Below are 14,628 nucleotides of genomic sequence, written 5' to 3'. Positions count from 1 at the left end.
AAAACAGGAGATTCTGGTGTCAGTAAGAGCCGGATGCCCTTTCTCTCAAGCTCACCGGCCATTATTTCTTTGGGTCAAGGATTCCTTAAATATCCCTTAAATAAGCAAGCACATGTGCTAACAATACACACCCAACCCACCCCTCTCTCACCCTTTGTGAGCTGGAGTTAACTGCTGATTAAACTAAAACCAATGTTACACTTGCCAAATAGACAAACACAAGTGCAAGTCAACTCTGCCCCGGTGTGTGAGCTCTGTGTCCCAGTTTGCAGGCTCGGTTTAGGTCACTTGCCTGCTATGCCAGGAAACGCATGAAGATGTGCATGTGCTTATTAACATCAGCCCACCTAGGGTATGAGATTTGATTCAGTTAGTCCCTCGGGTGACCCCCACAAGAGCAAGCAATTTCTCTTCTCTGCCTCAAGAGTCAAGGAATAGAAAGCCCAGTCCCTCACTGTGGGCTTCTCCCTGGCCACTGGTCAGGTGCCCACAGGATGGGGGAGCAACAAGGGTGCAGGGAAGACACACTGAGAAGGGGCTCAAGCCCATCACATCGTGTTCACAGCTTACTCATCTCAGTGGGCTTCTAATCTGAATTTTAGAGAATGTCCAAAAACGCAAACAGAAACGGTTGGACAATGACATCTTTCAGGTTTCTGAATTTTGAGAAAACAAGTGGGAATTACTTTTCAGTTTCAAACAGAATTATGTCTTATCTTCACCTGGCATTGTTTAGGACCTCTGAAGAGTGACAGAGCTGGAGTAAGTCTGTAAAACTGGTCACTCAGAGACTAAAGAAAAGTGCTGACACGGAAGCTGCCTTCTATAAAATCCTTTAAACCACACAAGTGAAACAAGCATGCTCACCAAATCTCAGAACATCAATGTGATAGAAACTCAATTTTGGAAATCTCAGAACATCGATGTGATAGAAACTCAATTTTGGAAATCTCCTCCATTTCTAATGCTGCCAGGCACTAATAACACAGATGAAGAAGTAACTTGTATACCAACAAGTTCATGGTAAAGGAGGAGAGACAGACAGAGAGAGAGAGAGAGAGAGAGAGAGAGCTACAAATCGGGGGAAAAAAGCAATGGGAAAGGAGTAGGAGATTGGGAGGAAACAGAAAAAGGAGCCATCATATTGTGATAGAAAGGGCTTCTTCACAAACGGCTGAGGAGATGGTGGGGCCAGTCAGCACCTTCCCTGCAATGGTACCTGCTAAAAACAAAACTGGTTTGAAGAAAACCTTAGAAAAATTCCTTGTTATAAATAATGAATAACCTTAAAGGAAAGTATGCTCCTTTGAGGTTGAAAAGTACTCAATACCAAAACTCAAATGTAGTTACACATTGTGTAGGAAGGTAACATTTTCCCCAAACAGTTTTTTTTGTTAAAAGTGGTTAAACCATTTCATAATTATTATTCTTATTATGAGAGGGTCTGCCTGCAATAAACAGGCTTCCTGCTTGAGTGAAGCAGAGGAAGCAACAGCTTCAACAAAAAGTGATAAACTCCATAAGCTTCAGGTGACCTGCCAGTAATGTAAGAAGCTGCAGTAACAAAACACTCTTCAGAGGAAGGTAACAAAACCTAGAGTATAAACCACAATGTATGGTGTACAATAAATGTACAAATGACTGGTGTACAATAAAAAATTACCAGGCATGTAAAGAAACAGGGAAATATAACCCATGGTCAAGAGAAATAAACCCAGATGTTAGACTTAGAAGACCAGCACTTTAAGGAACTATAAGTATGGTAAACAATGCACAGAAGAAACTACAATGAAGATATGGGTGATTGCAGGAGAGATGGAAACTGTAAAAGATTCTACTGGAAGAACTAAAACATAGAATCTCCAATAAAACATTCATGGTATGATATTAACAATAGATTGGATAAAGCTAGGAAAAAAAATTGGTAAACTTGACAGGTCAATGGAAAATTTCCATACTGAAACAAAGAGAGACAAGATGATTTACCAAAAATTAAACAGAGCCTTAGTAAGCTACAGGAAAGTACAGGAGGTCTAACTTATGTACAATCAAATCCCAAGAGGAGGAGAGAGATTCACGGAGTTGGGAAAAAGGTTTGAAGAAGTGATGGCCAAAATTTTCCCATATTTCATTAAAATACAGCAACACACCAACCAAGGAAGATCAGTGAAAAGCAAGCAGAATAAATACAAAGGAAACCACACCTGCTGATGTCACAATCAACTTGCTAAAAACCTAGGATAAATAGAAAAGGGGGGAGATAAAAAATAATGGCTGACTCCTCATCAGAAACAAAGCAAAACAGAAGACAAGGGAATGACAGCTTCAAGGCACTAGCAGAGAAAATGAACTGTGAATCTGGATTCCATACTCAGCAAAAACTTCTTTCAAATAAAAGGGTCTATTAAGCAAAAAGACATAACATGAATGCACCTAATATCAGAGCTTCAAAATATATAAACAAGAATTGACAGAACTAGAGGACAAAACAGAAAAATCCATAATTATAGTTGGAAATTTTAATACCTGACTCTCAGCAATTAACTGAACTAAACAAAAAAAAAATTAGTGAAGAAACAACAGAAACATTAACCACCCCCTTGACCCAATGGACAACTAGAGCAATATACCCAACAAGACAAGATAGCATACATGTGTCAGTGTACATGGCACATTCACCCAGACAGACCATATGCTTTCCATAAAATAACTCACAATATGTTAAAAAATTGAAACCATAAATTTCTGATCACACAAAATTAAATTAGAAATCAATAACAAAAATATATTTAGAAACTCTCGAACTATTTGGAAATTAAACAGCACACTTCTAAATAACCTTTGGGTTCAAAAAAGAAAATGCAAGAAAAATTAAATGGTATTTTAAATGGAATGAGAATATATAACATATGAAAAATGAAAACAGGATACCCCAAATCGTGGAATGAAGCTAAAAGAGTAATTAAGAGACACCTTTATAGCTTTAAATGCTTAAATTAGATGAGATTTTACACCTTAAAAAGCTGGAAAAAGAGTGTCAAGTTAAACCTGAAGTAATTAGAAAAAAAATATTAATGATGAGAGCAGAAATCAATAAAATAGAAAACAAACAATAAAAAAATCAATAAAGCCAAAAGTTGATTCTTCAAAAAATTAACCAAATTGCTAACACCTAGAAAAAATGATTAATAAAAGAGAAAACACACATTACCAATATCAGGAATGCACAAGGGGACTCACCAAAGACTCTAGAGATATTAAAGATAATAAATGAACATAGATATATATATCCAACAACTTAGAAAAAATGACAAATGACAATATACCAAAATTAGTACAAATAGGAATAAAACCTCAGAATAGCCCTAAATCTCTTAGAGAACTTGGAGTTGTAGTCAAAAACCTTCCCATGATTAAAACTCCAGCCCCAAATAACAGAAACTGGTGAATTCTGTCTAATATTGAAGGAAGAAACATCAGCAATTTTACACAAACTCTTTCAGAAAATAAAGGAGTGAGAGATACTTTCTAGTTCATTTTATGAGGCAAACATAAACTTGATATAAAAAGCTGACAAGTCTGTTCCATGGACATTATAAGCCAATATGCCCCCTGATCAAAAGGGCAACATGCTCCACTAAACAACAGCAAACTGGACCCAGCAAAATAAAAAGACAATATAGAAATAAGTAATGGACCAAACTGGGTCAACCCAGGAGTACAAAGTTACTTCAGCATTTAAAAACCAATCACTGAAAATACAGAGCTAAAGACAGAAACCATGTAATAATCTCAGTTAATATTAAACAAAGAAAAAAAGCAATTGACAAAACCAACACTCATTCATTATCAAAACTTTCAACAAAGAAAATAACTGTCAATCTAATAAAAGGGCATCTATGAGACACCTACAATGAATTTCTTACTTAATGGTGAAATAAGGAACATTTTCCCCATAGATATAGAAACAAGACAAAGATATCTATCTGCTCTTACCTCTTCTACCCAACATCGCCATGGAAGTCCTAACCATTACAATAAGGAGACAGATAGATAGATAGGGGATGGTAGATAGATAGATAAATGGCTTACAGATTAGAAAGGAAGAAATAAAACTGTCTTCACTTATAGATATCATAATTTACATAGAAAATTCTCATGAATATATTAAAAATTTTAAAAATTAATATGGATTTAGTAAAGCCACAAGATAAGGACAATATAATCAATTATATTTTATATTTGAGCACCAATTAGCAAATGAAATTTTTAAAAATTATCATTTACAATAGTATTAAAAATACACAGAGGAGTAGTCAAATTCATAGAAAGTAGAATGGTGGTTGTCAAGGGCTGGGGGCGGAAAGAATGGGGCGTTGTTGTTTAATGGATACAGAGTTTCAGTTTGGGAAGATGAAAGTGCTCTGGAGAGGGATGTGGTGATGATTGCACAACAATGTGATTGTGCTTAATACCTCTGAATTATACAGTTAAAATGGTTAAAATACGTAGAAATAAACCTAATATGTACAAGACTTCCACACTTAAAACTTTGAAACACTGCAGAGAGAAAGGAAAGAAAACCCAAATAAATAGAAATACATACCATGTTCATAGACTGGAACACTCAATAGTTTAAAGAAGTCAATGTTCCCAAAGTGCAGTATCACCCCATCAAAATCCTAGCAGGATTTCCCCGCAAATTACCTTTTACTACAAAAAGAAAAATAACTGTATAATGAGAAAACAGATCTTAACCAAGTGAGAAAAATTAACGTTACCAATAAGGGGCAAACTGACATCATGCACCTCCAGATGTGATACCCTGAGAAGGAAATATCACTTACATTATTTCAGTCAAAAATGCATAGCCAGATTCTAATCATGAGTAGACATCAACCAAACTCAAATTTAGAGATATTCTACACAATAACCGTTCTGCACTTATCAAAAATTTCAGTGTCATGAAAGGTCCAGGAACTGTTGCAGAGTAAAGGGGACTAAAGCAACATGGTGAGGAGCTGTACCCAGGGGCAGGGGGATCTAAAAAGCATTACTGGGACAATGAAAGAAATTGGAGTATGAATGGCAATTCAAAGACATATATCCTGAAGTTGAAGCTGTCATTCTGTAAGGAAACACTGTTGGTCTCAGGGAATATACACTGAAGTGTTAAAGGGCAAAGGGGTGTAGTGAATGCAACCTACTCTCATATGGTTCAGAAAACAATAATAGTTGCAAACAGGCATAGAGGGAATGATAAGTCAAATATGGCAGAATAGCAAAAAATTGGTAAACCTGGGTAAAGACATATGGGATTACTTATTACTAGTCCTGTGACTTTGTTATAAGTCTGAAGTTATTTCAAAATCAAAAGGTAAAAACATCCCAGTAGGCACTGTGGTAGAAACTGACAAACAATCTAGAAATTAAATGGAAATGCAAAGGGACTAGAGTAGCCAAAACAATCATGAAAGAGAAGAAGAATGATGGAAGGTTTACACCCCTCGATTTTTTTTTTTTTTTTCCCGGTACTCGGGCCTCTCATTGTTGTGGCCTCTCCCGCTGCGGAGCACAGGCTCCGGACGCGCAGGCTCAGCGGCCATGGCTCATGGGCCCAGCCGCTCTGCGGCATGTGGGATCCTCCCAGACCGGGGCACGAACCCGCATCCCCTGCATCGGCAGGCGGACTCTCAACCACTGCGCCACCAGGGTAGCCCCACCCCTTGATTTTAAGACTTACTGTAATATTGCAGTTATTAAGACAATGTGGTATTGGAGTATAAGGATAGATCAATAGAACATAACAGAATTCCAAAACATATCTTCACATGTAGTCAAGTGATTTTCAATAAAGGCACTAACGCATTCAAGGGAGACAGGACAGTCTTTTCAAAAATGATGCTGGAATAACTGGATATTTGTATGGAAAAAAATGAACTTAAACGCATTAACTCACACCATACACAAAAACTGTTTTGAAGATGGATCACAGACCTAAACATAAAAGCTGAAATTAAAATGCTTATAGACGGAATCACAGGAGAATACCTTTATAGTACTGAGGTAGGCGAAAGCAAAGATTTCTTAGACATGATGCATAAAAGAAAAAACGATAAATTAGATTTACCAAAATTAAAATGTCCTGATCATCAAAAGACAGCATTAAGAAAATTAAAAAGGCAAACCACAAGCTGGCAGAAAACACCTTATAATATCTGACAAAGAAATTGTATACAGAAAATATAAAGAACTCCCATAACTCAACAGGAAGACAAACAACACAGTAAAAATTGGACAAAAGGCCTAACAGATACTTCACAAAAGTGTGTCCTTAGAAGATGGCCCCATTTTTAGTGACTGAAGAAATGTAATTAAAACACCATGAATCATCACGATGCAAGACACTAGAATGGCTACAATTAAATGACTGACAATATCAAATGTTGGTATGGATGTGGAGCAACTGGAACTCTCATACGTTGCTGGTGGCAGTATAAAATGGAAAGATCACTTTGGGGAAGAATTTGGCAATTTCTTTTACAGTTTATATATACACATACCATCTGACTGAGCAATCTTACACCTAGGATTTATTCTAGAAAAATGAAAACATGTCCCCCCAAATTAAATATTCATAGCAGTCTATTTATAATTGCTCCAAATTGGAAGCCCAAATGTCCATCAACAGATAATACACTGTAGTATCTTCGTAGAACAGAATAATTGTCATCAATAAAAAGGAATAAACCACAGAAAGTATTTTTCGGATATTATATTTTGTAGAAGAAGCCAGACATAAGAGTCTCCCAGGAAAACGTAAGCGGCACAAGGCAGGAGTTTTTAGTTTTTGTCTGTTTCATTCATTGTTGGACCCCCGATAACTTGAACAGGGCCTGGCACATAGCTGGCCCTCAATATAAATTTGTTAAATAAATGAATAAATGAATGAATGATTTCTTTGAAAATCAGACATCATACTTTATTCCTCTCTACTTTTGAGATGAAATACTCCTGCATGCAATTATACTGATGTCATATTTGACGTGGCAAAAATGTGAACGGAGCAAATTCATTCATAAGGCCAACACTAACATTCATGACATAAAAACCCAAGTCAGCAAAACCTTTTAGAAACGCTGGCTTTTGCAACGGCCATCTCTAAGGCTAGGATCACATGAGACGGCCAGAGGCAGAGAAACAGTGTCTCCCACACTAATAGTTCATTGGCAAGTAAACGTTTTTCTCTTCTGTCATGTTCAGGGGGCTGGTCCCTCTCCCATCAACCTTGGAAGATTGGTGACTTTGGGCGAATTTGGAGGTTGGTGTGTAAAAAGCTCTCATTCATGTATAATAGGGCATCATAGCTGATACATGAGTTCAACTGAAAACAAAAAGACTTAGTGGGAGCATTAAATGTGCTGCTACCATCAAGTGCCAGTATTATCATTACTGCTAAAGCACAAACATTTTCATTTGCGTCACTATATGATCTGAATTAAAAAGAATGTGTGTGTGGTCTCTAATTACTTTAACTATGACTGTGTTTAGCCACTTATCGCCTGTATCATATAAGCTTAAAATGAATTAAGTTTCTATCTTTTATTCAAGTTCTGCACTATGGGATTTAAGGGGAGTTACTTTTCCAGAAAAAAGAACCTATCACAACAAGAAGTCATGGAGAAAAAATTAGGTTGGCTTCTCTCCCCCTTCCAACGCAATTTCATTAGGTTGGTGGTTTAATGAATTTAACATCAAATGCTAAATGTTAGCCTTTTGTCTGAGTTAATTTACTTTTACCAACTTGTCAGTAAGGCAGCTTGGTTTCTCCTGAAGTCACTTTTAATTACTGGTTAGTCAGTTGGCAGTTTCAGGGTTTTTTTTTAACAGTGCTATTTTCCTATAATTAGGATAAAGTTTGAACTAGGCTTATGACAATTTCCCAAAGAGAAATGGAAGGAGTTTGAGGTAGAAGATGGCTGAGTTCCATTTAGGCATGCAAATTGTGAGGTGCCTGTGAGTCATCCGCCTGGAGATGCCCACCATGGGGCTGAACTGGGGGGCCTGGAGGTGGCGAGATAAGTCAGACTTGGAAGTGGAGATGTCAGGGTTATGAGCTTATGGGTGGAGAAGGGCTGAAACCCTGGAATTACCTGCAAGTCATGAAGCAAGAAGGGCTCAGACATGGCCTCAAGGAAAGTGATTTCCCAGCGGCCAATAATTAACGTAACTTTTAACTGCCCAAAAAACAACACATTTTCCTTTAAGCAGACGTTCATTCGTTGAAGCACATTATGTGTGCATTTACTTGTGAGCCATCAGGATAGCCTAGGACAACCAACACGGGAAACATGGAAGCCCTGATGCTCATGCTTCAGGGAGCACCCCGACGCCTTCACCCAACTCTGGTACCACCAGGCTACCCCACCAGTGTACATATGTGTCTATCATTGTGAAAATAAACCACTTTTTAAAAGAGTAGCTAGAAATGATACCCATACATGAAATGTGAGACACACAGCCTCACATTAATCCCCTCACATTACCAAAACTGCTACCTGAGTAAGCTATAATCACCCTGTCTTTGGACCTACATCTGTGGAGAGACAGCCTGTCCTTGAAGCTTTTGTTCTCCATACACACACCCTCCTCACCCCACCTTCAAATGGATGGAAGGAAAAACAATGTTTTAATGGTAATAAATCCCTTAACCTCTGAGGATTTCCACCCTACCCCCCACCTCCTTCAATACACACAAACTGATATCCACCAACACTGCTGGTGACCCCGTGTGTGGATGTGTGAGGGCAGCGGCCAGAGGAAGAGAGCGAAGAGCCTGGAGGGGATGAGTCATCACAACCATCCCTGTTCACGGTTCAGAACCAACCTCGGCGTGTCCCCATGCTGACATGCTGTACACAGGGATCAACCAGGGCTGTACGATTATTCACCGTTTCAACTCTCCATTTGCAGGTACAGGATATACCACCAGACCAGCAATGAAAGAGCTTTAACTGCTGTGCATTTTCTCAGGAAATGGCCCAAGAGGAGAGTCAAAGTATTGGATAAGCTAGTGATATTCCAGAGACAAAAACGGAGAACTTGTGGGTAATTCTGTTTTAAACCCACTGATGTTCCTTCTTTTTGTCTTTGTTCTGGTCAACTTCCAGAGCTATCATAAAGGAGGTGAAGGTGAGTCTGCCGAAACATAATTACAGTCAATGGGGAGAAAAAAATCATGGTCACAAAAAAGAGAACCATCAATGGGCTGGTGCCTTAGGCTACGAAGTATCTGAACAAAGCGGGTCATCTGCCAACACGAAGTTAGCAGATCAATTCAGCATAATATTAAAAGAATATCTCACCCTGACCAAGTGGATTTCAGTCTAGAACTGTGAAGCTACCCAGTAATAGGAACTCTATTACATACCGTAATATTAATACGTTGAAAGGAGAAAAACTACACAATCACCTTTGTATCTGAAAAAGTAACTGTAAAAATCAAACTTCTATGCAATTCCAATAAAAATACAAACTGATAAAATTCATATGGAAGAATAAAAGATAACAGTCAAGATAATTTAGAAAAATGGTATAGTAATAAGGTGGCTGTATTAGCCAGCTCAGGCTGCCATAACAAATACCACAGACTGGGGGGCTTAAACAACAGACATTGACTTCTCACAGTTCTGGAGGTTAAGTTCAATATCAAAGTACAACCCTATTTAGTTCCCAGCTTTCAGATGGCCACCTTCTCGCTGTGTCCCCACATGGCAGAAAGGAGAGACAGCAATCTCTGATGTATCTTCCTCTTCTTATAAGGACATCAGCCCTATCAGGTCAGGGACCCACCCTTAAGACCTCATTTAACCTTAATTACCTACTTAAAGGCCCTATCTTCAATACAGTCCCATGAAGGGGGGTTAAAGCTTCAATATCTGAATTTGGTGGGGGGCACAATTTAATCCATAGCAATAAGTGAAAATATTTCTCTACATATAGCAAGATATATTACAAAGATATAGTGTTAGAATATTGTGGTATTTATTCCAGGCACAAAAGTTACTAGAACAGAATAGAGAGCCTAGAAGCAGATCCGCATGTATAGAAATTTCACAGATGACAGAAGTGACATTAAATTTAATGATTACAGATGGGGCTATTCATTAGATGATGCCAAGGCACTAGGCCATTGAGATAGGAAAATATTACAGTAGAACCCTAGCTGATACCAGCATAAAAATCAATTCTAGATGGAGTAGAAACTGTGTAAAAATTATATCTAGAATATATTTTTTAACTCATGCAAAAAAAAAAAAAAAACTCTTGCAAATCAATATGAAAAAGACAAACGTCCTAATGAAAAATGGACAAAATACAGTCGACTCTGGTTATCTGTGACAGTCATTTTCTATAAAGTTGCCACAAACACTGAATTAGCAAATACTGAGCCATTGTTCCTAAGGCAAATAAAGAGATACTTTTCTGCAAGTCTGTGGTCATAACATTTTCATCAACCAATCAATACATAACCTTGTTTTATGTGTGTTTCTGTTTAAAGATGTCTTATTTAATGTGGTTGGTGATTCATTAATAATAAGCTTGGGGCCAAGAGCACTGTAACCCATGCTTGAATGAAGCTTATCTAACGTATTTCCTCCGCAAGGCACATCACAGCCTTCTGGTGCTTAGGAACATAAGACAGCACTTCAGCACTGTGCTTGGGGCCATTCTAAACAGCAAAATCACCAACGAAAAGCACAAAATATTAACAGACCCAGAAAAGGACACGTGCACAGCAGGAGAGCTGAAACAAGATGGCAGACCTCAGCTGGGAATGCATGCACTGGGCAACTCAAATTTGTCACTGTTCCGTGCATATCCATGAGTGACCATGAAAACATCCTGAGTATTGATTTGGGGGTTGTGAAGAAATTTTACTGAGTAAGAAAATTTGCAATTATTGAGTCTATAAATAAAAATGGACTGTATTTGGACTGGCAATCCAATGGTTATTAAACCAATAAAATATGTTCATCTTCACTGTTTACTGGTGAAATCTAATGTAAAATTACTATAACTTACAATTGACACCCAAGATATTGGCAAAATTTTGAGTTCTGATAATACCATGTGCTGGAAAACATGGGGAAATAAGAACTCATGCTTTGCTGGTGGGACTATGAAGTCCTTTATCACTTTGGAAGGCAATCTGACCATACATGGTAGAGGTGGGAAGTGAATACCTGCAATTCCACTCCCAGACTTCTATTGCTGGAGGACTCTCACCCAGTTGGGCAAGTAGACATGGAAAGATGTTTACATAAGATGGTCTACATCAGTGAAAACAACTAACCTTCACTGAGTAGACACATGGACAATTAAAGTGAGATTGACTCACAGAATGGAGTATTGTATATTTGTTAAAATGAACTTAACCTACATATATTAACCTGGACTTCCAAACTGGCAAATGCCCCTTCCTCACCCACCCCTAAAAAACCTGCACTTATATGCTATTTACAAGAGACCTACATAAAACAGAACACAAAAAGGTTGAGGGAAAAAGTGGGACAGGAATAGTAAAACAGCTTTCTAGCAAATGCAAATAAAAAGAAAGTAGGTGGAGCAATATTATTGCTAGACAAAATTGAATTCAAGGCAAAAAGCCTCAAAAGAGACTTAAAAACAAGACAAAACAAAAGCTATATAGTCTCAAACCTGGAGGTATTTAAGAACATAAACTCAAAATTTAAAAAAATAGAAAACTGATAGAAATTGGCAAATCTGACATGAGTATAGACAACTTGCATATGTTTTCAGATATCTGTAACCAATGTGAACAAAAAATACAGACACTTTTAATAACACACTTAACATATGTGATTTAATATATGAACCGAAATATTGTGTACTGGCTACCATCAGAGCACATTGATTTTTTGAAACTACAGGAAATATTCACAAAAATTTACCATATCAAATTGGCCACAAAGAAAATCTCAACCAACTACCAACTGTAAAATACATCCCAAATTCACTGATAATAATACAACAAAAATCAGAAAATAACAAAAAACAAAAGCTTATGTTGCCTGGAGGGGAAAAAGATGTAGCCAAAATGGTATTCAGAGGAAACTTTACTGTCTTAAATGCATTTGTTTGAAAATTTAAAATGACTAATAAAAACTACTTTTTTAAGAAGTCAGAATGACATATGGATCACTTGAACCACTACATACACATCAGAATGGCTCAACTTAGAAAGACCAACCAGATCAAACGCTGGCAAACAATGCAGTGACCATAACTTTCCTACCTGCTGGTGGGAGTACAGAGTGGTACAATCACCTTAAGGAAAAGGTCTGGTATTTCTTACAAAACTCAGCACACACATACCCTATAAGTCAGCACTTTGACCCTAGGTATTTACCTAGCAGAAATGAAAATACATGTCCACAAAAAACTTGTATGAGACTATCCATAGCAGCTTATTCATCAGTGTCAAAAGGTGCAAGCTGCTCAGGTGTCCATCAAGAGGAAAATGGATAAACTAACTGATATAGTCACACAAGGGAACACTATTCAGCACTAAATAGCAGCAGCCTAGTGAAACATGTACAGCATAGATGACTCGAGAGAGAATCATGTCAAGTGAAGGAAACCAGGCTCAGGTGGCTATGTTCTGTAGGATTTCATTTCTATGAAGTTCTAAAAACACGTAAAGCTAGCTCATGGTAGAAAAAAAATCAGAACAGTTTTGTTGCCTGGGGAGGAGGGGAAGTGACCAGGAAGTTGCATGATGGAACTTTCTAGAGTGATAGGAATGTTCTGTGCCTGGATAAGGGTTTAGATTGCAGAGGTTTTTGCATTGTTTGGACCTTATTAATAGAATACTTAAAATCTGTGCATTTCATTGTATGTAAGTTTTAACTCAAAATGAAGAAACAAGCATAGTAAGTACACAGGTGTTGAACTCTTGTTAATGATTTCCATAATATTTCTAAATGATATCATAATCCATAATGATATCCAAAATATTTCAGGATAAGTGTACAAATATCTGCAAATTATTGTGAAATGAATAAAAGAAATAAGACAACTGATGAATGGAAACGGATGGAAAGATAGGCTTGCACAGTAAAATGTAAGCTAACACAACATTGTAAATCAATTATACTTCGATAAAATAAATTTTTTAAAAACACAGAAAAAAATTAATTGTATATAAAATTAAATATAAGTATATTTGGTATTTATATATTTACTAAATTACATTATAATTATATGTAAATTATTTATTTATATATTTTGCAATATATTATATATGTTTATATTATATAATATTTACTTAAATTATACATAAATAGACAACCTAAGATATAGATATAAACGAAAATAAGAATTCAACTTTTGAATGACTTCTCCCTTTTCGAAAGCCTCACAGATGTGCCCTGGATGCAATTTCTTCTTTTCTCACTCTATGCATGAATGATTATTAAGGAGAAATACTTGGACACTATGGCTCAGCACAGAAAGTTCTCAAAAATCTGCCTTCTGCCAGTGGCACCTGATGTAAGCTAGGAGGGGCCCCTGCCCACCCACCTCACCCCAATGGCGAGGGTTTACGAGGCTGCAGGGGGACGCAGAGAAGCAAACACTGCTTGGCTGACCAGCACAGCGTCTGCGCCACTGCTCAGAACTTTCAGACTTGAAGCAAAGGCTTTCTGACATGCCTGAATAGTAAATGAGGAATCCAACAGCCATGGCTAACCCTCGAACACAGGCGCTGAAAAGAGTGACTCTCATGGATGTGTGAGGTCCGGAGGAGAAAAGACGCTACACCAGGAAACAAGAGGCCTGAATTCACAGCCAGAACCTGCCCGCAGGTGGGTGAAGACCCCTGAGCCAGGCTCTGAGCCTCAGTCTCCTCATCTCTGAAGTGGGTCTGAGACCCCGCCTATGGTGGAGATTCCCGGAGGCTGGATGGGCATACATTTTGTAGACGGCAGCTGGCGATGCAGTTAAGGTGGCGCTGGGACTTCAGGGTAACTGCCTTCCTGTTTTAAATGTGTCCAGGACACCAGGGTCCTGGCAGCCCCGGCAACCTGGTCTGTACACTTACACTGCCTCCAGTTGCCCTGCAAGGTCACGATCTCTGAAAGCAACGAACTATGCCTGCTTTTATGACTTTTTCCCTAACACTCAACATGGAAAATATAACAGTTTTCCAGCCCAAAGCAAGCACATTGCCATCCTTGTGTGAAGTCCAGCCAACTTCTAGCAAATTCAGCAGAAACATGTGTTTGCCCGATTTAAAGCCGGGGTTCTTATATAACGGAAGCCCACAAAGAATGAGAACATGGTTTGAGGAAAGCAAATACTTACTGAAAGTTATGATTTGGGCTGTGTGTTGGACCTAAAGGAAAAGAAAAAAAGGCAAGTTATTAATACTTCATGATTTGGAATAGATTTCTTTTTCCAATCCAGCCCGTGGTAAAGGCAACCGCAGCCCAGGGTGCTCGTTTGTGGTGAGCTGTCTTCGGCCTCCAGCTCTGCCCTGCCTAATAGTATATGCCAAGGATGGGGGAAACCACCAAGGATGGAAGGGGTGCTCTGTGTTGATGC

At 38.1% G+C, this 14,628-nt stretch overlaps 1 protein-coding gene across 3 annotated transcripts in view; it reads right to left on the bottom strand.

Annotated features, from left to right (window-relative positions):
- ROR2 (receptor tyrosine kinase like orphan receptor 2) overlaps positions 1–14,628 on the bottom strand; it is a 221,858-nt gene that overhangs the window by 15,023 nt on the left and 192,207 nt on the right. For all 3 annotated transcript variants that reach the window (XR_014294248.1, XM_082623414.1, XM_082623413.1), the window contains exon 4: positions 14,389–14,419. Coding sequence is in view for 2 of the 3 variants with exons in the window: in XM_082623414.1 (XP_082479540.1) it covers positions 14,389–14,419 (31 nt within the window). In the remaining variant the exon portion in view is untranslated. The remainder of the gene's footprint in view (positions 1–14,388; positions 14,420–14,628) is intronic.

This window comes from Mesoplodon mirus (assembly GCF_964341445.2).
Source record: "Mesoplodon mirus genome assembly, chromosome: 1".
Lineage (NCBI taxonomy): Eukaryota > Metazoa > Chordata > Mammalia > Artiodactyla > Ziphiidae > Mesoplodon > Mesoplodon mirus.
Note: the sequence above shows the minus strand (reverse complement) of the source record. Positions and strands in the feature narration are given on the sequence as shown.